Source organism: Tamandua tetradactyla, chromosome 11, assembly GCF_023851605.1.
Source record: "Tamandua tetradactyla isolate mTamTet1 chromosome 11, mTamTet1.pri, whole genome shotgun sequence".
In the NCBI taxonomy this organism is placed as follows: Eukaryota; Metazoa; Chordata; class Mammalia; order Pilosa; family Myrmecophagidae; genus Tamandua; species Tamandua tetradactyla.
In genome coordinates this window covers 82,390,486-82,415,004 of record NC_135337.1, presented here as the reverse complement: position 1 = coordinate 82,415,004, position 24,519 = coordinate 82,390,486, and the positions used below count along the sequence as shown (strand labels likewise).

Genomic DNA, 24,519 nt, shown 5'->3' with positions numbered 1-24,519 from the left:
AGGTTAAGAGCCCAGCTTCCCGGGGAGGGGCCTCGCCTCGGAGCCCGCCTTCCTGTGGGGCCTGTCCCGGCCCCTGGGGGAGGGTCAGGGCCAAGGCACACCTGGGCCCTGACCTCGCTGGCACCACCGACGTGGGACTCTGCTCTCCCAGCCTTGGTTTCCCTCTCTGGTCCCAGCGCCTCCTCCTACCTCAGTTTCCCCTCCTCTGACAAACGAGGGGCTGAAGGAGTCCCCACCAGCAGCAACGGGGCATGGGTGCCCAGAAGCCCCATTGCCCTTCTCTTATCCCACCGTTAGGGAAACTGAGGCACAGGCCACACCCTGAGGTTGGCTGGAGCCAGGCGGGGCCCCTTGCTCTCTTCCTGTAGACCTGGGGCTGTGGGGACCATGGCAGGCAAGGCTCCTGCCCTTCCCATGTGCAGTCCCCAGGCGTGGGGCTGCAGGAAGTGGTCTGGATGGGTGGGGGGGGGTCTCTCCGAGGAGGTGACAGAGGGCAGGGACTGAGTGAGGGCCGGAAGAGCAGGCAGGCAGGCAGAGGGCACAGTCAAAGCCAAGGCCCTGGGGCTGCCAAGGAAGGGGCAGCGAGAGGGGAACCTTCAGGTATTGGCTCAGCGGGATGCTGGGTGGGGGGGTCAGGGTCCAGGGCTGAAGGGAACTGGGCTGGCGTCCTTTCTCAGAGCAGGGATCTGGAGAGGTGACCCATGAGAGACCGGAAGCCAGGGAAGCCCACCCACGGGGCTCAGAGCCTCCCATCATGCCTGCAAGATGGGGGCTGCTCAGTCCCTTGGACGGAGGGAACCCCAGCTCTGAGCAAGACGGTCACGGCTCAACAGTCCTGGGAGACCCTACCCCCACCCCGAGTTGAACCAGACCCTAGGGGACCCTATACTGTCCAGATCACCCTCGCTCCCAGAGGACCTGTCTCCCAGTAGATTCCATCCCTGGGGACCTCCACCCCAGGATATCTTCATCCCCAGGAGATCCCAGGCGTGCCACAAGTGTCCCAGGGCTGGAAGGACGAGGCTCTCTGCTGCCCCCGGGCGGCCGCTCAGGGAAGTGCAGGTCTTGGCCCGACGGGGCGGACGGGGGCGGCGCCAACCCTGGGCGGGTCCTGATTTCCATTCAACTGACCTTGACAGTCACCCGCGCGGGTCTCCAAGGGTGAGGCCTGGAATCGGCCCAGACCCTCCCCGCCCCATCTGTTCTCCCGACCTCGGCTCTGGGGCCCTCACCCCATCTCTGGCCCCAAGCCTCTGCCTCTCAAGCCGGGAAACCCCCTCGGAAACCCCCAGGACGAGAAGGCAGGATCGTGGGGTCAGCGGGAAGGAGCCGGGGGCGCCACTATTTAAACAGCTTCCCGGGGCAAGAGGCGAGAAATAGGGGATCGAGCATGGAGCAGGGCTTTGTCCTCCTGCTTCCCCTCTGTCTGGGATTACTGCAGCAGGACCCCAGTGAGCAGGGCTTGGGGGCTCAGAGGAGGAGGGAGCTGAGAAAAGGAGGTGGGTTGGGAAGGGAAAGCGGCTTAACAAAGAGGAGGGATCGCAGAAGGGCATGGGGGCTCTGAGGCACAAGGGGGTCTGGGCAAGACAGCCTGCGACAGGAGGGGCCCTTGGTGGGAAGCAGCGGCCGACAATGGGATGCTGGGGCTCTATGTCACCCCTGACCCATCGGAAAATGGTCATCGGGTGCTACCGGGGACTAGGGACTGGGGGTGAGGGCCGAGTAAGGACGGGGCCGAGCTCCGCTGTCTGACCCACAGATCAGTCTCTGGAGATGGAGCCCCCCGAGCCCACGGTGGCCGTGGCCCTGGGTGGGTCGCTGCAGCTCACCTGCCGCCTGCAGTGTCTGCACGGTAAGTCGTTCTCGGTGCAGTGGCGGGGCCTGGACACCAGCCCGAACCAGGTGCAGTTTGCCAACGGCAGCATCCTCCTGGTGAGCAGCGCCTCGCTGGCGATGGCGGGCCAGCATGTGTGCTGGGGCACTTGTGGGGAGAGTGTCTACCAGAAGACCGTGCAGCTCCTGGTGTATGGTGAGTCGCTCCTGAGCCCCAGCAGCCCTCCTTTAGCCCTCGCCGCCTCTTCCCGGGGGCCCTCCTGGATTGCCCACCAGCCCCAAGCTCTGGCACGCGCATCCTTCCCAGGTGTTCCCGAATCCAAGCCCCCTCTCTGCATACTCCCAGTCAGTCTCCCAGCCTTTACTCCACCCACCTCCTGCACCTCCCCTTTCCCCCCCACCCCCACCCCAAGCAATTCCAGGGCTGGCCTTGGGCTCCTCCCAGCACCTGCTTTTCTAGCCACATAGACTGTGGCCATGGGCCTTTGCACAGCCGTTCCCTCTCCCTGTTCCCCAGCAATGCCCACTCAACCTCCAACTTGACCCCGACGTATCTCTATCCCAGCCTCCTCCATCCAGCCCAGCCATGATCCTCTGTCCATCCATCCCTGTCCATCCATACAGCCTTCCCGGACCAGCTAAGCGTGTCCCCGGCATTTCTGGTACCAGGACAGGGCCAGGAGGTGGCATGCACGGCCCACAATGTCACGCCTGTGGACCCCGAAACCCTCTCCTTTTCCCTACTCGTGGGGGAGAGGAAGCTGGAGGGGGTTCGTGCCCTGGACCAGGAGGAGGAGCTCCTGGAGGATGAGGACATGCTGTTCCGCGTGACAGCGCGCTGGCTGCTGCCACCCCTGGGGACCCCCGCCCCGGCCGCCCTCCACTGCCAGGCCACCATGAAGCTGCCGGGTTTGGAGCTGAGCCACCGCCGGGCCATCCCGGGTGAGTCTGCAGAGCCCACATCTCGGGGTTCCCCCTGAGAAGTGGCTGCAGTAATCCCCACCCTGCTCCCTGTGCGCCTCGAGAGGAGGTGCTGGGGCCTTCCAGAATCCCAGGTGTGCACCCAACCGGCCGGGCCCCCTGGGGGGCTCAGTCCCTGCTCCGTAGGGGCAACTGGGAAGACTGAGCTCTATCCCTGGACTGTTCCTTCCCCTGCGGCAGCCGGAGTGGTGCTTCTCATGCATTCATTCATTCATTCCTTCATTCCACAACTATTTACTTAGCACCAGCTGGGTGCTAGGCCCTAGGAAGTCCCCCAGACTCCCAGAGCTCCTGCCCCCCTTGGGGTAAAAGTCCACATCCTCCCTGCAGCCCCCAGAGCCCTGCACAATCTGTCCTGGCCCCTCCCACCCTCCCCTCCACCCACTGCAGCCACAAGCGCCTCCTCACTGCTCACTGTGGAGGGCCTTCCCCTGCAGATGTCCCTCTCTCACCCCCTTCAGCTCTGCTCACCTCCTCAAGGGAACCTCCCCTGCCCCCCACCACCCTTCCCTTCTTATCACCAACCTCCGCCACCCTGCGCCTTCCGTTTCTTTTTCTTCACGACCTTTCTCCCTGACCGGTGGCCTTGTCGGGGCTGGGATCTGTCCGTCCTGTTCACAGCCACACTCTTGTACACAGTCGGGCTTGATATGTACTTGAATGAATGGATACCATTTGTTGCGGGACCTCACACACAGCAGGTGCTCAATTCACGCAGGTGTCATGGTTTATTTACTGAGCACATGCAAAGGTCCCGGCACCTCGTCTCACTGAAGAAAACACAGTTGACTTCCGGCCAGGGGCTCCCACTACTCAGGGGCCGCCTTTGGGTTCACAGAGGGGTCTTGAGGAAGGGACCCTACGTGCGCAGTCTCGGCTGCAGGGGGCACAGCGTGGGGGCTGCATTACAGACCCATGTCCTCCCAGGGCCTCGGTTTTCCTCTCTGTACAAAACGGGGCACCCCTCCCCTCTTTTTACCTCCATATGCAAACTGAACATGTGCAGACCCCGTCCTGGGCACTTGGGGGAACCCGTCCTCTGTCCACTGAGCCCCAGGATGTGACCTGACACTCGTTCTCCTACAGCTGAGGGAAGTGGGGCTCCAGAGACTGGCACTCGCTAAGGGTGGGGATACCTGTGAGGGGCGGGCAGGGCCCCTGGGAAGGTTCTGGTCTGGCTGAGGCAGCACAGGGCAGACCTAGCGTGGCCTTGAAAAACACCACACCTTTGTTTTACAGTCCTATACAGCCCAGCTGTGACGGACCCTCCTGCCCCAGCGTCTCCCACCACAGCTACCCCGGAGCCCCCCACCACTGCCGCCCTGAAGCCCCCCACCATGGCAGCCCCAGTGCCCCCCACCACTGTGGCCCTGGAGCCCCTCACCATGGCTACCCCAGGGACCCCCACCACAGCCACCCTGGGGACCCCGGCTACAGCGTCCATGGAGCCCCCTGCCACAGCCGCTCCGGGGACCCCAGCCATGGCTACCCCAGGGACCCCCACCACAGCCACCCTGGGGACCCCCGCTACAGCATCCACAGAACCCCCTGCCACAGCCGCCCCGGGGATCCTAGCCATGGCTGCCCCAGAGACCCCCACCACAGCCACCCTGGGGACCCCCACTACAGCATCCACGGAGCCCCCAGCCACAGCCGCCCTGGGGACCCCAGCCATGGCTGCCTCAGAGACCCCCACCACGGCCACCCTGGGGCAGGGCTCCACCCACCACTCCAGGAGTCCTGGCCCCAGGCCCCTGCCCAGCTGGACCAGCCCCTGCCACCCAGAGATCCACCAACTCCCCGCATCCTCGGACAGGGAAGCCCAACTGGAGCTGCTGTGCGTGGCATCCTGTGGCTCCGGTGTGGCCGTGCGCTGGACCCAGGCCCCAGGCGGTCTGGCAGCCTACGAGACGCGGGAGGCGGGGGCACAGGCTTGGCTGATCCTGCTGCAGGCCCGGCGTGCCCCTGAGGGCTGGTTCCAGTGCCGCCTGTATCCTGGGGGACAGGTGGCCAGCCTGTACCTGTTGCCGAAAAGCCGTGAGTCCTGGTGTCTGGGAACGGGGGGGGGGGGGGGGGGGGCTTGCGGAATGCCCTGCCCCAGCCTCAGTTTCCCCAGTTGCCCAGTGGGCTTCCCAGATAACCACCAAGTCCTTCATCACTTTCAAGGACCTTGTAAACGCTAAACCGGACAAACTGAATACAGCTGCATGGGCAATTTCACCCTTCCTAATAACCATGCTTTTTATAAAAGTGATGAAAAAGAAACAGGTGGAAGTAATTCTGATGCTATATTTTACTGAGCCAAATATACCTAACATAGTATCATGGCATTGTGTAATCAACATAAAAAGTTTTGTATTTGCATATAATTTGCATCCCTCTTATTTTCAAACCACATCTTCAGGATTCCGTAGCGCTTGTTCAGAGCAGCCATGCTCCAAAGGCTTAAAAGCTGCGCGTGGCCAGCGGCTGCCTTAGCTAGCCCAGACCGAAACTCGAGGGTCCTATGGAGATTTCACAAGGTTCGCTGTAAAGTTTTTCTGGGGGGAGGTGAATTTCGGAAGACTTCCCAGAGGCGACATCCTTGTCTATCACACACTCCCAGGGCTTGGATTTGGAAGTACCTCGCAGGCCCGCGCTGTCCGCGTCCGCGAGCGCGCAGGCGGCATCCTGACGTGTCCCTCCCTGCTCTTCCCCAGGAGCCAGCCCCTCTGTCGATGACGCCGCCCTGTGGACCGGGAGCTCCATCCTGGGGCTGATCCTCCTGGCTTTCCTCGCCCGTCGCCTGCGGAGACACTGCCGGTCGCTGGGCTGAACCCCCAGCCCCTGCTTCTCTGCGCCTGTCTGCCCCGCGCGGCGGCCCGGTCGGACCCAGCGGGACGAGGGCACGGCATGGCCCCTCCTGAAGAGGCCTAGCTGTCCCCTGCTCGGCCGCAACGCAGGACGTCTGCGGGGCTCTAGGCGCCAGGATGGCTGACCGCCGGGCCCTGGCGGCCTGGTCCCCCAGCTGTCTGAGCCCCTCAGCGGGGCCTTGCGGGAACCCCCACCCTCTGGCGGTCCGGAGCTGAAGAATAAAGGGCATTTGGTCTGAGCGCAGCGCCTGCTTTGTGGTCTGAGGACGCTGGACTCCTCGACCAGCTCTAAATACCCTCCGCACCTGGCAACTCTTTGGAGGGGCAGGGACAGCCCCATAGACACCACCAGCCCACCCCCACACCCCAACCCGGGCCAGGACCAGGAGAAGAAGCAACAGGGAGCTGGGCTTGGCCAGGGAGTGGAAGAGCACAAATGCCGGGAAAAGACACACATTCTTCTGGGTGGCTGGGGGCAGAGGCAGCGGAGTGCTTGGAAATGAGGTCAGCAGGAGGGCAACGGGGAGCCATGGCGGGGTCTAGAGATGGGAGGGTCCCCCCCCTCTGGGAGCCAGGATGGAACAGCCCAAGACCAGATCTAGGGAGGGGGCTAGTATAGTCTTTCCGTGCACTTATACAGGCTGCTAGGGTGGGAGGACGCAAGGCAGGCCCATCTCTATCCTGGGGACCCCTAGTCCACGGTGATGATGGGGGTGACAGATTCCAAAACCACAATTAAGCCAAGATGAAGATGGACGGGTCATGTGGGGGGAAGAGAGAGGGCACGAACCAGTCACCAGACCCCGACTGGGGAGAGTCAGGGGCCGGGAGTAGTCTTCGAGGGTTTGAGTTATTGACTTGGACGAAAATTGGGTGCGGTCCAAAGGCTTGGGGATGAGCCCCACAAAAACGTCTGGGGACATCCGGGGTTGGGCCCATTCGCGCGCACGCGCCGCGGCGACCATCTGGTAAGAAGGCCAGATGGTTGCTAGGAGACCGCGCTACTGGAGGTCTTTGCCCACTACTAAGATGGCAAGCGGTCCTGCTTCATGCCTGAAACCAAGCCCTTCTGAGGTAGCCATTTTGAAGCCTGGCAAAATTCAGGTTCCTGACTAAGCTAGGAAGGCCAATCACCACTCGCAAAGAAGGAAGCGGCTGGAGACTGCCAATTAGGACCTAGAGGAGAAGGCGGCCTGCCCCCGCGACCGCCCGAAGACTACCAGAGGGATCCAGACGCCAGTGCCCTTAATCAAGAAGGACACCTTGAGCCTCGGCGCACCGTGGAACATGGCGTCGCTTCCGCTCCCGCTGCCCTCAGCGAAGATGGCGGCAGTGGAGAAGCGGCGGCCGGCGGTAGCCCCCGCAGCCGGTTTCGCAGACACCGTCCGGCCGTCGGTGTCCCGGGCGGCGGCGGCAGCCGAGAGCGAGGAGGACTTCCTGCGGCAGGTCGGCGTGACAGAGATGCTGCGCGCCGCCCTGTTGAAGGTGCTGGAGGCCCGGCCCGAGGAGCCGATCGCCTTCCTGGCGCACTACTTCGAGAACATGGGCCTTAGCTCGCCGGTCAACGGCGGGGAGCCCCCGGGTCAGCTCCTGCTGCAGCAGCAGCGCCTGGGCCGTGCGCTGTGGCACCTGCGCCTGGCTCATCACTCCCAGAGGTGCGGCGCGGACCGGGAGGTCGGGCGGGGCCGTGTCGGACTCCATCTCCCAGCGTGCCGCGCGCGGGCCCCCTTACCGGCGCGCGGGGCATGCTGGGGGTTGTAGTCTGTACTGCATTCCCGGTCTGGGGAGACACTGGAGCAGCACGGGCCGGTAGGGCATTTGGGATCTCCGGTGCGCTGCATATTGGCACCGGCAGTTCTAGCCCGTATCGCCCCTTATGATGTCCTTTTGGTAGTGCTCAGGATTCCCCCTTGCAGCCCATCCACCTCACTTGTGAGAGTCATTGACTTGGCGCAAGGTCACAGAGAGCGTCCTCCGAGCCAGGTCCCTATAGCTGTCTTCCCGTCCTTTCAGCGATGCGGGGAGCTGGGCTCCCAGCCGTCAAATGGATGTGCAGAAGGAGGCCAGCGTTATGCACAGGGGAACTGTATATGTGTGTGGGAGAAGGTGATGATGCCTGCCTGCCTCTGTCCCCAGGGTCCCAGACAATTCTGAGCCCACAGAAGGTGTTTGAGCAATAAGTGTAGATTGAATGAATGAACGGTCCACACCAGGATGGATTGGGGAGAAGCTGTTTGACTGTGGCCAGTTGTCTTGGGTGCATTCTCCAGAAGCAGAGCCTAAGACAAGAATTTATGTGGGGGTGATTTCATGAGGTGGTGTCCCAGGAGAATGGGGTGGGGATAAAAGGGAGGGAGGGAGGGAGCTAAGGCCACCCCAGGTGCTTCCAGCACCTGGAGGGCAGCCCTCCCCGGAAAATCCCAGGTTCAGGCCACAAGAGGGAGAGCAAAAGGAAGCATAAGAGGGAGGCTGGGGGGCAGGGGTGGGGAGAGGTGCTGCCTGAGCAGAGCACCACCATTTCCACCAAAGGGATGAGGATGGCAGGGTGTCCATGATGAGAGCCAGATGTGGCCTGGGGTGTCTGGGGGACCTGGGAAGAGGAGCAGGTGGGTGGGAAGACAAGGAGGCCCAGTGTGGGACTCAGGCTGTGTTCTGGGTAAACTGCTACAGTCCTTCAAGACTAAGCCAGGGGCCAAGGAGACTGGAAGGAGCTTTGTGGCAGGAAGGTAGACAGGTGGGCTGTGCCTGGCAGGGGCTGTGCAGGCCTCAGGGGAGGTGGGGAGACAAAGAGCATTGACTCTGAGTAGCTCTAGGCTTAGAAAGCCCACAATGACACATGAGAAGACCAGAGAGGAAGGAAGGAACTTGTAGGAGCAGCGTCCTGGAACGCAGGGAAAGGGCATTCCAAGGAGGATGGGTGGTCATTGGCAGGGCCGCCATTAGTGGTGGCTCAGGTTATGTATTACACAAACCACTCACCCCCATAGACATTGCAGATGGGGATATTTGTGACAGCTTTTTGCATGTTTTTCTCCTAATTTGCACAAAGGTGCCCCCTGGGCTGGCAGTGACCCCCTGTCAGTGGTCCAGCAGACAGAGCTGAGAAGTATCTGTCAATCTTAGGGTCAAGGGGCCGTCTTAGTGTTTCCCCAGAACACAGCCTGAGAATTTTCCCAAGATCAACTCTGCCATTGTCTCTATAAGAACCATCAGCACTGGTTCTGGGGCTGGTGTCCCCATGCAGCCATCTACTTGGGACCCCCACAGGCACCCGAGGCCCCCCAGCCACACAGGCCTCTATCCTCCATTCTCAGCACTCTGCATTCCTGCAGAAGTGGAACCACCCACCTTCAGTTCTGGTGATCTCATATGTCCCCAGACATCATGAGTGTCCCATGGGGCAGTCACCCCAGCTGCAGAGCCCTGGTGTAGGGTCCAAAGCGGGCGTCTGTGTCTCTTTCTGGAAATAGTCTATAAGTACATTCTTTTTCTTACAAACAAACGCTCATAGGGGTGACATGATGGAGTCCTGGCTGAGTGCCCAGACTCCATGTCACAGATGGGGAAACTGAGGCCCAGAGTCCCACACTGAAGCAGAGCTCCAAGCCCAGGCCTGTCCAAGTCCAGAGCAGGTCCCCGGAGCCCTTCTCCCCCAGTGACTGGGCAGTGACTCAGCAGACAAGCACCGGTGCCTCCTCAGGGCTGGGAACCTGCAAGGACAGGTGACAGTCTTGCATGCATCCAGGGGCACCCGGGGCAGGGGGGCAGGTCCGCACAGGCAGCCTCCAGCAGGCTCTGATCTCACTGGGCTATAATTACCCTGCACCTCTTCCTGCCTAGGAGCCCAGGAGCATGCAGTAAACAGCTTTCAGACACGCAGGGGCTAAAGGCAGCTCGGGTTATGGCTGAGGCCGAGAGAAGCCCTCAGGGCAGGAAGTCAGGCTCAAGAGAGCCCCGGGGCAGTGGAGGGAAGCTCAGAGGTCGGCCTGGTCAGAGAAGCAAACCCATGCTGGGTGTCTGCCTCCAGGCTGCCCTCCCCTCCAGGGAGGCAGGGGTTAATGTGTCCAGCTGTAAAGAGGCATCAGGACGCAGAGCTGAACCAGACTTGGGCACTTCCACAGTAACATATAATCCTGACACCAGTGACTTTAATACACCCGAACTTCCCTCTGGCTATGCACCATATCCATGCTGTGTATGTGTGTGTGGGGGGTGCTCTGCTCATGTGGCCTCTACATGAGCTCATTGTCATTGCAGGGGGGAGGGTGGGGGAGAGGACAATTGAGAGGACAGGGGAGCAGACAAGGGGAGAGTGGACGGGGCAGAGAGGATGGCAGGGAGCAGAAGGGGGGAAGCGGACAGGGGGAGAGGACTTGGGGGAGGGCAAGGGGAAGCGTACAAGGGGACAGTGGACAGGAGAGAAGATGGCAGGGAGCAGATGGGGTCGAGGACAGGGGACAGCGGGCAGCGGAGAAAGGACAGGGGATAGAGGACGGCGAGGAGCAGAGTAAGAGAGTAGACAGGGGAGAGGCTGGTGGAGAGTGGCCAGGGGGTAGAGAATGGAGGGACTGTACAGGGGAGAGGATGGTGGGGAGTGGATGGAGGGAGAGGACAGCAGGGAGTGGACAAGGGGGAGCAGACTGATGCCCAGACACACCAGGCTGGGCCCTCAGGGCACCCCAGGCCTGGCCAACAGGGCCTCGCAGGACCCCCAAGTGTGGCTTCTGAGGACATGGTGGCCTCTGCCTGCTCTCTGCTGAACTGCTGGCTCGGGGAGAAGCCGCTGTGCCATGAGCGCCCTTGAGTGGCTGTGGGGACAGCCACGGGCGAGGCCCCAGAGCCCCCTGCCCAGCGCTGCCCTAACTTTCCAGCCCATGCAGGCGCCACCTTGGAAGCGAAGCCCTGGCTGACCTCTAGGCTGCACGCTCATGGGGAACTCTGACCCAGGTCTACCCAGTGACACTCTCCCAAGTTCCCGATGCCCAGAAACCTTATGGCAGTGCGAATGGGGGTGATTTGTTACACAGCAACAGGTAGCTGGTACAAGCACTAATGGCTGCCGCACTTAATCACACCTCTCCCTGAACCCCTTTTCTGTATGAAATGGATTAATGATCCAGGCTGCTGCAAAGGGTTAATACGAGGGGTCTGAGCTGAGGTGGGTGAGGGCAGCAGTGACCAAGGGAAAAGGAAGGAGCTTTTACGGGCCACTCACACAACCCCTCACCCTCCATCAGGCCCTTACGGGGCTCACTCACCAACTGGGAAGCTCCCTGTACAGTGCGCAGCAAGCAGAAGGAGCCAGGTCCACGGGAAGGACAAAAAATTTATGGCCAGACACACAGGCCACTGACCTCTCTGCTTCTGTGCCTCAGTTTCCCCACATGCTGCAGCTGGCTTTCCGCAAGCTGCTCGCTGTTGAGCCCAAGAGGAAAGCAGGCCCAGAGGGGTTAGGATGCCCACCCAGGGTCACACAGCAGCCTATACATAACTCCCATGCTGGCCTGTCTCTCAGAACCCAGGATGTGCCAGCACCTGCTGCCCAGTGGCACTGAGGATTGTCAGGGCCTCGGGGCCCAAGGAGGCAGCACCCCTGTGCCCCCCAGGTTCTGACCCAGTTAGAAGTAAGAGTCTAGTGAACAGGCTGAGGTCAGAGGATGAGATTCGGGGCTGGTGAGCAGGGGCAGGTCCTCAGACTCCCAAGCCAGAGCCCCCCATCCCAGGCCAGAACAGGGACCCACCTGGGTAGGGGGAGAAAGCAGGCAGCTGAGGGAAGGAGCCAGCTGAGGAGCAGGAGAGCTCCCTGCAGGCATCTCACTCCCCAAAGGCGGGAGAGCAAGGGTCTGCCTGCCACACCCAATGGGGAGCCAGTGGAGATGCAGGACCCCCTGCTAGGGTATTCCTGCAGCTGGATGGGGGGGGGGGGGTGTTCTCCAGAGTTCACAGGGGAGGGGGTCCTGCCAGCATGATGCTGGCACATGGTGGGACCTCACGCTCCCCATGGGGCAAGGGACAGCCCCCCGTCAAGGCTGACCCTCCAGCAGAAGGAAAATTAACAAATCAGCTAGTGATGATGCTGTGAGAAAAATGGAGAATGAAAGAGGTTAGGGAGTCTGGAGTGGGTTCCCCGGGGAGGGGGGGGGCGCAGGATGGAGGTGTGGGGAAGGGAAAATGGGAGGGGGCGGGGGGGGTGTGTGTGAATTCCAGGCAGGGGAAGTAGCCTGAGCAAATGTATGGAGGCAGGACTACCTGGCAGGGAGATGGGGGCTGCGGGGTGGTGAGGGGGAACACTGGTGGGGAGGCAGGGACCGGGTGGGGGGCGGCTGGGCAGATGGGGGCTGCCGGGTGGGGAGTGGCAGGCAGGGCTGGGGCTGGGGGCGGTGGTTGGTGGGTGTGAGGAGGTACTGAGCAAATGGGGGGGGTGCCAGGTGGACAGGGGGTCCCTGGGGGTTGCCCTGGGGACAGGGGGTGCTGGGGGATGGGGGTTGCTGGAGGACGGGGTGGGGGGATCCTGGGGGGTCGGTGCCTAGGCGCCCCAACACCGCCCACCCCCACGCCCTCCCCCCAGGACGGCCTTCAACAACAACGTGAGCGTGGCCTACGAGTGCCTGAGCGCGAGCGGCCGCAAGAAGAAGCCGGGCCTGGACGGGCGCACGTACAGCGCGCTGCTGAAGCGGGTGTGCAGGGAGGGCGAGGCGCCCGAGGAGGCCGTGGCGCCGCTCCTGCGCAAGATCCAGTGCCGCGACCACGAGGCGGTGCCGCTGGGCGTCTTCCGCGCCGGCATGCTCACCTGCTTCGTGCTGCTGGAGTTCGTGGGCCGCGCTGCCGCCCTTTTCCGGCTGCTGGAAGCCCCCGGCCTGGCCGCCGCCGACCGCCGCCTGGGCCAGGCCGTGCTGGACACGCTGGAGGGCGCGCTGCAGGCCGGAGACAGGGCCGCTGCGCCCGCCTGCTTCCTGGAGGCCGGCTCGCGCCTGGGACCGGACGGCCTGGCCCAGGCCATGGACGGCGCCATGGGGACGCGGCGGCCCAGCTCGCCCATGACCCGCGAGGAATTCCTGGAGAAGGCAGCCGCCCTCTTCATCGCCAAGGTCAAGCCCGTGGGCTGAGCCCCCGCCTGCCGTCCCCCCGCCCCCCCCCCCCACCCTGCCTGCTTCCCACCCCCTCCTTCCCCTAGGCCCAGCTGGCCTGCTGCTGGGCAGAACCCGGATTTGAGACCAGAGGCAGGGCGTCCTTGCATGCAGGGGCGGGGCCGAGGAGCCTGTGAAGTGGGGACCCCCCCTCCCCACACACTGGCTGCATCCTGCCCAGCAGTAATAAAACCTGTCCTGGAGGCAGCCCCTGGCATGCGTGTCTGTCCCTGCATCCCTGCCTGCAGTGGGCCAGGGACCCCCATAAGCAGGCCCCGCTGCACCCAGAGGCGGTCGTGTCTCCTGCAAGTGCCGGGGCTCCCCCGGCTTGGCTGTATCGGGGGGATGGAGGGCGGAGGCCAGGGAGATGCTCGGCAAGCTGCCTGGCTGCCCTGGCCCCCAGAGGCTCAGGAGGCCAAGGGGACAGGCTATTGCTTCCTGCCCACTGGGTCCTCCCTGGCCTTGGTTTCCCAGCTGTCTGCCAGAGAGGGTGGTTAGCATAGCTCTCAAGCCTCTGCTGCGCTGTTTTCACTCTCACCACGGCCCCGTGAGTACAGGTGGGAACCGAGCTCGAGGTGAGAAGAGCGTGTCAGCCAGGTTCTCTGGAGAAACCGCCAACAGCATGTGTTGCGTGCAAGTCCACGGGTTTATTTTAAGGAACTGACTCATGTGGCTGGGGGGCTGGCAAATCTGAAATCCCCAGATAGGGTTGACCGACAGGCTGGAAATTCCATTAAGAGTAAATTCCATTAAGAGTGATGCTGAAATCTTGAGCAAGCCCACAGCTTGCTCTTTGGGCTCCTCAACTGATTGGGTGGAGCCCACCGACGTGATCATGGGCCACCGCCTTTACCCACAGATGCTGACCCATGTACAGGCCCTCCACAGCAGCAGTGCTGGGGCCAGGGTTTGTCCAAACCACTGAAATTAACCCCTGAAGTCAACAAATGCAAAGGCTGAGCCAAGATTTTAATCCAGACCCTGCCCTCCCCTGGCTCCAGAAGCCACACCCTCCTCTGCCTCCACCTGCCATGAGGATGTACCCAGATTCCAACGCCCCACCGTGTAGGCAAGCTGGTGGATGCTCACCAAGCACCCCTGGGTGCCCCCTCTCCCCCAGCAGGATCACTTCTTGGGCCCAGAATTGTGTGCAGAGCAGAAAGCGAAGCCGGGGTCAGAGTCCCAGCTCTGAGTGATGGCTGGCACGTGGCTTCCACTCCTTGCCTCAGTCTCCTCTATTAGACAGGGCTCAGGGCAGCCCCTGTTCTGATATGTTTTACAAGGTGCATCGTGGCAGGAGCTAACCCTGTGCCCCCCACTTCCCAGCACTGGGTGTAGGATAGGGTAGGCAGTGAGGGAGTGGATGAGTGAATGAGTGAGTGGATGAGGGCGTGAAAGAATGAACAAGTGGCTGAGTGAATGAGCAAATGAATGAGTGACTGAAAGCGAGTGATGAATGAATGAGCAAGTGAGTGAACTGTGATATCGTTCATTTTCCCAAAATGGCCTGGACCTTTCTAGTCCCCCATGCTCCTCCTAAGCAGCAGAGCACCACTGGGCCTCCATGTGCTCACACCAAGCTGGAGTGGTTTGGTGACTCGGCACGCTGTGACTTCCAGGCTGCCCTGAGAAGCAGCCCCACCTGCAAGGATGCCCAGACCCAGGTAGGTCTTCCACCTGCAGTGCCACCCTGCAGGGCCCTGAGCCGAGCCCACAGCGGGTGCTTTGTTAAGCAGCAGTGAGTACCTGGGGTACTGATGAACAGTGCCCAGTTCTGCAAGCATCAGCCATTATTACTGTGTGTCATGTGCCCACATACAGGACACATTCCAGAAGCAGTAGAGATTTAGCCCCCACGGGGTAGGGGCTGGAGCGATGCTGGCGAGACGGGTCCCTGCCCTCAGGGAGCCTACAGGCAGGTGGACTGAGGTCCCAGAGACCTGGACAGGGATAGGGGATCTCAGCAGACTCGAGTTCCCTGGGTGGACCCTGCTCCCCAGTGATGAGGGGGCTGGGGTGACTCCCAGTGGATGCTGATGGTGCCCACCCAGGGTCCCTCTGCAGCTCTGGTGAGTCATGGCTGCCCCCACCCCTGGGGGCCACAGCACCTACAAGGCTCTGTGCCTCTTTCCGGGGGACAGACCAGAGGACACAAACACCGCCCTGTGCCTGTCCGTGGAGCTCAGCCTAGAGCAGCCCCTCCCAGCTTCAGGACCACCACCCTGCGTGGCCCTCCCCTACCAGCTTCCCCTTCCTGGTTTGACCCTCACTGACCTGGCAGCAGTGATGAACACCCTACCCTGCCCCTTCGGCTGACACCCTCTTTTCGTGCCACCCACATTGTCCTGCCCCCTTCCCGTGGTGGCCCCTCTGCAGCCCCCTGGAAGGTTTGTCCCCTCTCCCAGCTTCTCTGGTGGGAGGCCCTTCGCACCACCTTCCAGGGCCTCTCCTCCGTCCCATGCCCTCCTATTTGGCATCCCGCCAAGTTGTGGCTTCAATTACTACCTGGTGGCCAAGGACTCAAATTCACATCTCGGGCCAGGACATGGAGGAGCCAGCTGCCTCCTGGACGTCTGCATGGGGACATCTCAAGGACACCCAGGCCTGCTGGGTCCAGTTCGGTGCTTCTGCTCAGTCCACCCCATCCCGGCTCTCCCAGGAGTCTCTGGCCTCGTGGAGGGCCCCTTGTCCACCCGAGCACCAAGGCAGTGACCAGGCACTCAGGAGGTGACCCGGATGCACACACACCCCTCCACCCCCACTGGCCACAACACGGGTTCTTTACTACACCATTGCCCCTCTGCCTCTCCACTGCTCACTGCCTGTGCCAGGGCCCCGGGGCTGCTGGGACAGAGGACCACAAACTGGCCTTGAAACAATGAAATTTACTTTGTCACCGTTCTGGAGACTACAAGTCTGAAGCCCAGGTTACAGCAGGGGCATGCATGCTCCCTGTGAAGCCTGTGGGTGGGATTCTCCCTGACCTTGCCTGACTTTCGGAAGCACTGGGGGCTGGCAGCCTCCGTGCTCTCAGCCTATGGCTGCAGCACTCTGATCCCTGCGACCACCTCCCCTACCCTGACAAAGGCACCAGTCATGGGGGGCTTAGGGCCCAGCTCATCTCAACTAGCTCCATCTGCAAAGACCCTATTTCCAAATAAGGTCCTATACAGTGGTGCCAGGGGTTAGGACTTCACTGTACCCTTTTGGGGGGGACCCCATTCAGCCCATGCCCCCACCCCACCTGAGCATCCTCACCTAAGTGGCCACCAGCCCCTGCTGGCCAATCAGAGCCTTTCAGTTGCCTGGCTGCAGTGATTGGGTCAGGAGAAAGCATGTGACTCCCAGCCAGCCAATGAGACACAGCCCTAGGACTTCCGCTGAGAACATGGGGCTATGGGTGGGAGCTAAATTGGGGGAACCAGGCCTGAGTTCTGGGACCACCTTGATTTCTGTCCTGCCTGTCCTTTGGGGGCCAGGTATTAGAGCACCTGGTGGAAGGCGTGTCCCTAGGGCCAGCTGAGGTGCTGGTGCAGCTGAGGGCAATGGGGCAGAGGGGGGTCACCATGGCAACAGGCCACAAGGTCACACCTGCGGGGGAGGGGGGCCCTCAGACCAAACTGTCACCCTACCCCCTCCATGCCCAAGTGACCAGGCAAACCCGGGCAGGGTTGGGACTCAGCCAGGTCAGATCTCAGCATGGGGTGCAGTCGGGGTCAGGGAGCAGCTGGGGTCAAGGTTCAGTTGTGGTTAGGGGTCACCTGGGGTCAGTGATCCTGGTGGGTTCTCTGCCCCACAGGCAAAAGAGCCAATCCATGACAGCAGGGTTTCAAAGAGAGAAAGAGTTTAATGCTGGGCGCAAAGAAGGAGAGCAGAAAGCCTATCAGTCCCCAAACCTGTCTCCTGGAGTCTATGGAGTTCGTTTTTTATGGATTCAAACAAGAGATGTTTTACCATCACAATAGCGAGTCCACACAGGGCTAGGACTTGTTGAACTCCAGTAATTTCAGGGATTAACTGTCTATTCTACAATCTAGAAAGAAAAAAACATCTACATAATAATTCATCAATCATAATCATTTGTTAATTCATTTTTTGGTTACAGCAGGGCTCAGCAGGGTCAGGGCTCAGCAGGGTTCCCGGCTTAGCCATGGTCAGGGCTCAACCAGGGTCAGAGCTGGGGGGATGGGTCAGGGCTCAACTGAGGTCAGCCTCAGCCAGAGTCAGGGCTCAGCTGGAGTCAAGGTTCAGCTATGGTCTTAGCTCAGTCGGGGGTCAGACTCAGCCCGGATCGGATAGGAGTCAGGGGCCAGTCTGAGGGTTGCTGCTGGATCAGGAGGGACCTCTGTCCGGAGTCAACCGCTGAGTCACTGCTGCTGGGTGACCGCCGAGCCAGGAGGACTCCATTCATCCCCAGGCTCTCATGATTTGATTCCAGCATGTCCTACCCCAAGTGGGACGGCCCCGCAGGACCCCCGCCCCGCGCGCCCCAGGCCCGAGTCTTGCCCCGAGCGTTATTAGCGCCCCGTTTGACCAGACACTGAGGATTTTCCGTCTAGGACCCGCGTCTGCAGACCGCTGCCCTCCCTCTGACACTGTCTACTTGGCGCGAGCGCCTCTTCTTTACAGATAGGGAAACCGAGGCTCGGGAGCTCGCCACTTCACCGGTATCCGGCAGCGACCCCAACCCCGGCCGCCCCGCCCTCTGGGCCCCGCCCCCTGCCGGGACGTCACAAAAACGGCCCCCAAGGCCCCGGAGGGCCCCGCGGAGGCCGGTGCAGCCCAACCGTGCCCGCCTCCCCGCGCACAGGCATCCGGGGTGCTCGTACAAGCGGAAGGGAGCCCCGGCCTCGGAGGGCGGCGGAAGCGCCAAGGCGCCTGCGCGCTCGGCCCCCTCCCTCCCGTCGGCCGCGCTGAGGGCGCGAGGCGGGGCCGGGGAGGGGGACTCGCTTCCCGGCGTGCCTCGCGGGCGGGTGCGCAGGCGTAGTCTGGGCCTGGCCGCGGTGCGCAGGCGCAGCGCGGGGCGGGGCGCGCGGGCCGGTCCGAGGCGAGGGCCGGGCGGGCGGCGGCGGTGCCAGAGCGAGTGGAGCGCTCGGGAGCTCCGGGTGGCGGCGGCGGCGGCGGCGGCGGCGGCGGCGGCGGCGGAGGCACAGAGCAGCAAGGCGGCGGCGGCGGCCCCGGCGGCTCCCCCTCGGCCGGCGCGCGGCCCGGCCCGTCTCGCGAGCCCGCGGCAGCCCCGCGGCCCAGCGCTCCTCAGGTCCCGGCCCCGGCCCCGGCCCCGGTCCCGGGCCCTGGCCCCTCCGCCGCCGCCCCCGCCGCCATGGCCCGGCCGCTGGTGCCTAGCTCGCAGAAGGCGCTACTGCTCGAGCTCAAGGGGCTGCAAGAGGAGCCGGTCGAAGGTTTTCGGGTGACGCTGGTGGACGAGGGCGACCTGTACAACTGGGAGGTGGCTATCTTCGGGCCCCCCAACACCTATTACGAGGGCGGCTACTTCAAGGTGAGCTCTACCCGGACCCGGCCGCCCCTCGCGACCCTACTTGCCTGGTCTGGGCGAGGGCCTCCTGCTCACCTCTCCCCGCGACGGCTCGGCCCGGCCCCTGGAGGGAGGAGCGCCCTGGCGGCTTTTGCAGGCAGCTGCCTTCCCTGACCCTCCCCCAGGAGACAAAGGGCCTCCCCGGCCCTGCGAGCTGCTGTTGTTGGGGAGCATGGGACCCGTGGGGCGGCGGGAGGCCCTGCCTGGGGCGACTGGCTCAGTCCCAACAAAGGCCTGGCCGGGCCTGGGCCGCCAGCCCCGGCTTGGAGAGTGGCCATCCTTCTTCTCAGCGGCCCGCCCGGCTGTAGCCTGTCCCTAGCTTTATATAACTTGCTCCCAGGATTTGGCGGAGGCTCACGGCTCTGTGTCGCCTGCGAGGCGCTGGGCGGGCGGCTTCTGGGGTCCACATCTCGGCCCCTCTAGAGTTTAGTTCCAGGCGGTCCCTGTCTCAGGCTTCGTGGTTTCACTTCCTTCCTGTTTTTGTGGTTGGGACTGGGAGGCCGTGCCACCCCTGGAGCAGACTGTTTCCGTCCAAGATGACAAGGGATTTGGGCTCAAACCAGGGGAGTTTCCATCTGGTGGGTCCTCCCGGTATGGGAGGAATGAGCCCCCAGAGCAGGAGTGCCCTCTTACACCTGCCTGCCTTGGGGGTGGGGGCAGAGACCGGCTCAGGCGGGGCCGGGTGTTGGGGTAGCTCACTCAGACCTGCATTTGCACTTTGGACAAAGGTGGCCCCTGGGCTGTGGCCTGGCTTGGTGGGTGAGGTTCCCTTAATGCTGGGCAAGTTCTGGGGTAAACAAGATGTAGGGGGTGGTAGGGACCCTGGACAAGTGTGGACAGTCCTGGGCGCACCCCTGGGTTCCTGTTGCTCAGTTCTGCCCCAGGAATCTGGCCTCCCTTTGCAGAGAACAGGTTTGGGGCTGAAGTGCGTGCTGTCTTGGTTCCCTGCCTTCTCTCGTCTGCTTGGGGGAGCAGCTGGCCTTGATGAAAAAGGCTCTACTCACAGTAGGGGTAGCCCAGAATCCCACCTTGGGGTCAGGCCAGGGCTGTGAGGGGACTGCTGGTCTGGAAGCAAAGGCTGTGGGCTGCTGTTGCCTGGCAACGGCCCTGGGTAGGCCCTCCTGGGAGCTGGCCTTGAGGGGGTAATCTTGTTTGTGTGGGCTGCTGCAGAGGGTGTGCTGCCACCTGCTGGCCCTTCCCTGTAGGGGGGCCCTCTTCCCTGGGAGCTGTAGCAGCTTCCCAAACACTTCCTGCAGCAATTCTCTCCCAAGCCACCACCCTTCCTACTCCTTTCTCCTTTGCAAATTGTGGGGGACAGAGGTGGGCTCTGCAGCAGGCACCTGAGGGAAAGGCCAGTCTGTGGCCCCAGGGTGCATGCTTCCCTTTGTGGGGCCCAAAGCATACCCAAAGGGTATCTCTGAGGGGCCAGGCAGGGCCTGGAAGGTGCTGGGTGGGGCCTTAGCCCCAGCTCCTTGCCACTTCTTGCCTCCCAGGGCCTCATGCCTGTCCCCCACAAACAGAACCCCCCCCAGTATCCCCTCTCAGAGTCCAAAGCAGGTGCCCCTATGATGCAGGGCCTGGGGTTTCCTGCTCACCTGCAGAGTCCTAGGACCAGGTACTGCCAGGACCCCCCAGCACTGGTTAAGAACAAGCACTGCTGTGGGGGTGTCACAATGATTGGTGACCTCCGTGCCCACAGGAGGGGTCAGGAACGTCAGCCCAGCATATCCTCCCAGCTCGGGAGACAGCCCTGAGAAGGCTGATGGCTGCTCTGGGCACACTGCTCAAGGGACCCTGTGGCCCAAGCCCCTGCCAACGTGTCCAGCTGTCTGCTGCTGCTGGCCACCCCAATACACTCGCAGCTGGGGCCCAGACACCTGACACGCCTCGGAGCTGCGCCACCCTGGGCTACGGGGGCCAGCTGGGCCTGAGGCCACGTGGGGTGGGCATAGGTACTTTGTGCACTCTACCGTGCTGCTGCTTGTAGTTGGAGGTGGCTGGGTCAGGCCTTTCTGTCAGGCGCCCACTGTGATACAGCCTCCCTGAGCCGCACCCCTGCACCCCTTCCCACAGGCTCGCCTCAAGTTCCCTATCGACTACCCGTACTCACCACCTGCATTTCGGTTCCTGACAAAGATGTGGCACCCAAACATCTACGAGGTGAGCTGATACCTACCTCCTATGGTGGCCTCAGTTCTCTCACCTGTAAATGGTGGTCAGTGGGCAGTTCTGATGGAGGGGCCTTGGGGCCATGAGTGGCCAGGGGCGCTGGGGCCACTCTAACCTACACCTGCCCTTCCCACCCTCACGCAGACGGGGGACGTGTGCATCTCCATTCTCCACCCACCAGTTGACGACCCCCAGAGTGGGGAGCTGCCGTCAGAGCGGTGGAATCCCACCCAGAATGTCAGGTGAGGACCCTCACGGCCCCCTTCTTGGCTCCGCTATGCCGAGTCCCTGGGGAAACACTGCCTCTCTGGGTGTCCCTCGGTCTCAGGGTAGTTTTCCGAGCTGGGGGCATTCTCTGGGCAGTACCTAAACAAGGGCTGGCTCTCCAGGTCCTGCAGAGGCCAGAGGCTGTTCAGGTTGGCAGGGGTGGCTGGGGTGCTGACTTCATGGGTGTCCAAGCACCCTACCCCCACTGGGCCCTGAGAAGCCAGGAAGCATAGGTTTGCAGGCTTCCCCATGAGGGGCAGCCACCTGAGGCCCAGCTCCTGCTCACAAGCTCTGCCGCAGGCTGGGTGCCCCAAGACTCTGGGCAGTCCCTGAGGCCAGCGCTGGCCCACTGCTCCCCAGGACCATCCTGCTGAGTGTGATCTCCCTTCTCAACGAGCCCAACACCTTCTCGCCGGCCAATGTGGATGCCTCCGTGATGTATAGGAAGTGGAAGGAGAGCAAAGGGAAGGACCGGGAGTACACAGACATTATCCGGTGAGCGGGCTCCTTCCTGCAGGGGTGGCATCAGGGGTGGCGGGGGCGGCCGGCCAGGGCCATGCTGGCTGAAACCTTGCACACTGCTGGTCACCTGCGGCCCCCTCACCTGGGGTCACAGCCAGGCCACTGAGGCAGTCACTCTAGAGTCTGGAAGATGCACGCACCCAGGCACCCACCACCAGGCCTTAACAGGGCTTTGTCCCGTGGCTTTGTTTCATCACAAAATCGAGAGACCCGAGTGACATGCCCCGCACCCCTCAGGGCTGGTGTTCCTGGCGTTGCTGGCAAGAGCGTGGCCGCGCCAGCCATGGCTGATTTCACGCGATATGAAGATGATGCTTTCTGCAGTTAGTTTCTTTTGTGCCAGGAACATTCCTTATATTTGTAGTTTTTAAACTTGGAGTGATTTTCTAAAAGAAGAAAAAACATAACATGAGCATATTTAAGAAAGAACCTTTTATGAAAAGCCACTTTTTTTCTAGCTATAAAAGCAACATGTTAAATTTATGAACAAACAGGTGAATGTTTGTGTGAAGGAGTCTTATGAAATAGGTTCTTGGTAGCATAGCTACTGGATCCAGGGACCAAACTGTTTTGTAAGTCGTCAGCTCACACCTCTGGAGCTGTTGAACCTCCTCTTCTTGCTTGTTTTTGATTTTTTTTTTTTGCTTTCTGTGAATTGCCTCCTGTGCCCATTATCTATTGTTCAGTGAGTAAACACGTGCAGCTGGGGTTTACCAAGTTGCTTTATGACAAACTTAACCCTTCGTTATGGTCTTTCTAAATGTTTTTTGTTCATCGTTTACCTTTTTATCAAAAACATGAAATGTTGAACACAGCCACTGCACCACCCAGCCATTGTTCTCCTAGATGCTCACCCAGGAGAAGTGGGCATCCATGCCCCAGGGACACTCGTGCGTACACGCCCCATGGACACTTGCACACAGATCTTCGCAGCTGCTCACCTCCTCCTCATCACCCCAAACTGGGACCGTCCACCATCCAGCGGCAGGTGGGGGCGAGCACGCCGTGGTGCGGCCACACAAATGGCTGGTGCTGACACATCCCTCGACCCTCACGCTGAGTGGACATGCTCACACGTGAGCCCAGCCTGGGTTCTGGATAGCACAGGCTCCTCAGCGGTGGCTGTCGGGTAGTGGGGTTGCCCCCGGGTGGGAGGGGTTCAACAGGATGCCCGCCACCAGGTGAAGTGCTGGCACCCTGTGCCGTTCATGTCAGTGAAGCTGCAGAAGCGAGGCTTCGGGTGGAAGGCACGTTCATAATAGAAAGATGGAAGTTAAAACGGGGAATCACCATCATCTGTAATAACCTAGCAACCGACACCTCATTCTACCCTTCTGGACTGTTTTTATCGAGAAATGAGGTCAGGCTGTGTGTGGCACCTGATGACTGTCTTTTGAGTTGAGTTTGCTGAGGTCTCGATTCCGCATAGAAGCCCATCTTGCACTGACCATGCCGTGCAGTGCTGGCGGTGCCTTCTTGAGGAGGTCCCGTGGACCCCGCATTCATGAGCGTGGTCTCCGGAAACACACTGCCCGTTGTGACCAGCATCTCCCCTGGCCATTGGCTGTCATCGTTCAGGCCGTGTGGCCTGCTCGGGTGTGCTCAGCCCCCTCCACGGGACATTGTGCCCTCCTTGTGCACCTGGGTGTGTTCTGGATGTGTGTGTGTGCACGTGGCGGCCTGGGCTCTGGGCACACCTGACAGCCCGACATTAGGGCACTGTGTGAAGGGATGCGCTAGGGGGCCGGCCCACGGGCAGGGGCCAGGGGTCTGGGTGCCGCTCCCCCAGGCTCCACCTCACTGCCCTGTCCCCCCCAGGAAGCAGGTCCTGGGGACCAAGGTGGACGCGGAGCGCGATGGCGTGAAGGTGCCCACCACGCTAGCTGAGTACTGCGTGAAGACCAAGGCCCCGGCACCGGACGAGGGCTCGGACCTCTTCTACGACGACTACTATGAGGACGGCGAGGTGGAGGAGGAGGCAGACAGCTGCTTCGGGGACGACGAGGACGACTCAGGCAATGAGGAGTCCTGACACCCCCGGCCAAAATAAACTTACAAATTTTACCTCACACTGGGACCGGGAACTGTATCGGTCCGCGCTCGCCCAACGCCGACAGACTCTACCTCACGGGAGGTTCGTGTGTTCTCTTCCCTCCTCCTCTGATTGTTCCGTTCTAGGCCGTTTTCCCTTTCCGTGTTTGTTCTGGGTTTTTCTCTGCGGCAGAGAAGCGGGGGGCGGCCCAGCCCCCTCCCCCCGGCCACAAGGGCACAGCGGAGCCCTGCACCTGCCTCAGCCGGTCTGGCTTCCAGGAGGCAGGCGCCCGGCCCGGGAGGCTGCGGGGGGCCACGGCACTTGGGCGGAGAGCCAGAGGCTTGGCTTTTCCTAGCGCCTGAGGGGATGGTTAACTCCTGGCCACCACTTCTCTGCTTTGGTTTGTTTGGAATCTAAATAAAACCACTTTATGAGAAGCTAGAGCCTCTCCTTGGCCCCAGGATGTGGAGGAGCCAGTGGCGGATTGGCAGCGGGACACTGTTGGTCCCTCCCGGCCTCACAGGTCTGGCCTGGCCCACAGCAGGAGTGTGACCCCAGGATGGGTTAGCCTTCAGGCCTGGGGGCTGCTCCAGCTTCCTGCCCAGACCCATTGCTTTCTGGAGGATGTCAGCTTCCCCCACAGGGCAGTGGTTTCCTTAGCGTTCATTAGGCAAAGTGGACTGCTGGCACTTCTTGTGGCTTAGGGTGTGGCCCCTCCCAGGATAGCCAAAGGCCCTGAACCCTGAGGACACTGAACTGGAAGTGAACAGGCCTCAATCCCAGGCAGTTCCCCTGTCTCCGCCACCCACAGATTCAGTCTTCCAGGACGCCTGCCAGCAGGTGGAGGGTGGTGGACAGCAGGTCTGAAGTGGCACCACCCCCACAGCAAGCCTGGGGCCCATGTTCCCACGGTGACCCTACCCTTTGGCAGCTTCTGCCAGCAGGGGCTGAATTTCTGGGTAACCAGAAGGTATTGAATGTGACTGGATTCAGACTCAAGGAAGGTTGCAGCCCAGTTTCTTGCAGAGATTCAGATCCACAGGCGCTGGGAGCAGCCTTGCTTGAGGATCCTGTCCTTTTGGCTGGCTGGCGAGAGCGGGTATTCCTGCACTGCCCTGCATGGGACGGGCAGGCCAGGCTAGCAGGTCACTACATTTGGCTGTTCCTGGTCTCGGCACACACATGCCCCAGCCTGCAGAGCCT

The 24,519-nt window shown here is 61.7% G+C and overlaps 3 protein-coding genes and 1 long non-coding RNA gene across 7 annotated transcripts; 3 read left to right on the top strand and 1 right to left on the bottom strand.

The window, feature by feature from the left end:
* Window positions 1–1,364: 1,364 nt before the first annotated feature.
* On the top strand, window positions 1,365–5,982 carry MADCAM1 (mucosal vascular addressin cell adhesion molecule 1). Its single transcript, XM_077121435.1, has 5 exons — window positions 1,365–1,499; window positions 1,760–2,029; window positions 2,458–2,775; window positions 4,054–4,851; window positions 5,514–5,982. Exons 1-5 carry the CDS (start codon window positions 1,391–1,393, stop codon window positions 5,627–5,629), a joined length of 1,611 nt encoding a protein of 536 aa, XP_076977550.1. The 5' UTR covers window positions 1,365–1,390; the 3' UTR covers window positions 5,630–5,982.
* On the bottom strand, window positions 5,090–9,930 carry LOC143650540 (uncharacterized). The gene is made up of 3 exons (XR_013159589.1): window positions 9,015–9,930; window positions 6,457–7,945; window positions 5,090–5,599 (listed from the first exon to the last, which is right to left on the bottom strand). It is a non-coding gene; the product is annotated as an uncharacterized LOC143650540 (long non-coding RNA).
* TPGS1 (tubulin polyglutamylase complex subunit 1) lies at window positions 6,616–13,035 on the top strand. Its single transcript, XM_077121437.1, has 2 exons — window positions 6,616–7,321; window positions 12,235–13,035. The coding sequence occupies exons 1-2, from the start codon at window positions 6,954–6,956 to the stop codon at window positions 12,770–12,772; spliced, it is 906 nt and encodes a 301-aa protein (XP_076977552.1). The 5' UTR covers window positions 6,616–6,953; the 3' UTR covers window positions 12,773–13,035.
* A 5,038-nt stretch (window positions 13,036–18,073) lies between these two features.
* Window positions 18,074–23,353, top strand: CDC34 (cell division cycle 34, ubiquitin conjugating enzyme). 4 transcript variants are annotated; one of them, XM_077121433.1, is made up of 5 exons: window positions 18,074–18,290; window positions 20,400–20,486; window positions 20,640–20,737; window positions 21,063–21,257; window positions 23,107–23,353. In XM_077121433.1, exons 1-5 carry the CDS (start codon window positions 18,114–18,116, stop codon window positions 23,147–23,149), a joined length of 600 nt encoding a protein of 199 aa, XP_076977548.1. In that variant the 5' UTR covers window positions 18,074–18,113; the 3' UTR covers window positions 23,150–23,353. The 4 variants fall into 4 exon arrangements, with proteins under 4 accessions (XP_076977548.1, XP_076977549.1, XP_076977546.1 ...); XM_077121434.1 differs by lacking the exon at window positions 23,107–23,353 and adding an exon at window positions 22,100–23,090; XM_077121431.1 differs by having other exon boundaries at window positions 18,077–18,290; window positions 23,103–23,353.
* Window positions 23,354–24,519: the final 1,166 nt, after the last annotated feature.

Excerpts from the sequence above, each read along its gene's own strand:
- TPGS1 (XM_077121437.1), top strand. The coding sequence starts at position 6,954 with ATGGCGTCGCTTCCGCTCCCGCTGCCCTCAGCGAAGATGGCGGCAGTG. Across the intron at positions 7,322-12,234 it reads CTGGCTCATCACTCCCAGAG|GACGGCCTTCAACAACAACG; the intron begins GTGCGGCGCGGA and ends CCCTCCCCCCAG.
- CDC34 (XM_077121431.1), top strand. The coding sequence starts at position 18,114 with ATGGCCCGGCCGCTGGTGCCTAGCTCGCAGAAGGCGCTACTGCTCGAG. Across the intron at positions 18,291-20,399 it reads ACGAGGGCGGCTACTTCAAG|GCTCGCCTCAAGTTCCCTAT; the intron begins GTGAGCTCTACC and ends CCCTTCCCACAG. Across the intron at positions 20,738-21,062 it reads AATCCCACCCAGAATGTCAG|GCTGGGTGCCCCAAGACTCT; the intron begins GTGAGGACCCTC and ends GCTCTGCCGCAG.
- MADCAM1 (XM_077121435.1), top strand. The coding sequence starts at position 1,391 with ATGGAGCAGGGCTTTGTCCTCCTGCTTCCCCTCTGTCTGGGATTACTG. Across the intron at positions 1,500-1,759 it reads GAGGGAGCTGAGAAAAGGAG|ATCAGTCTCTGGAGATGGAG; the intron begins GTGGGTTGGGAA and ends TCTGACCCACAG. Across the intron at positions 4,852-5,513 it reads GTACCTGTTGCCGAAAAGCC|GAGCCAGCCCCTCTGTCGAT; the intron begins GTGAGTCCTGGT and ends GCTCTTCCCCAG.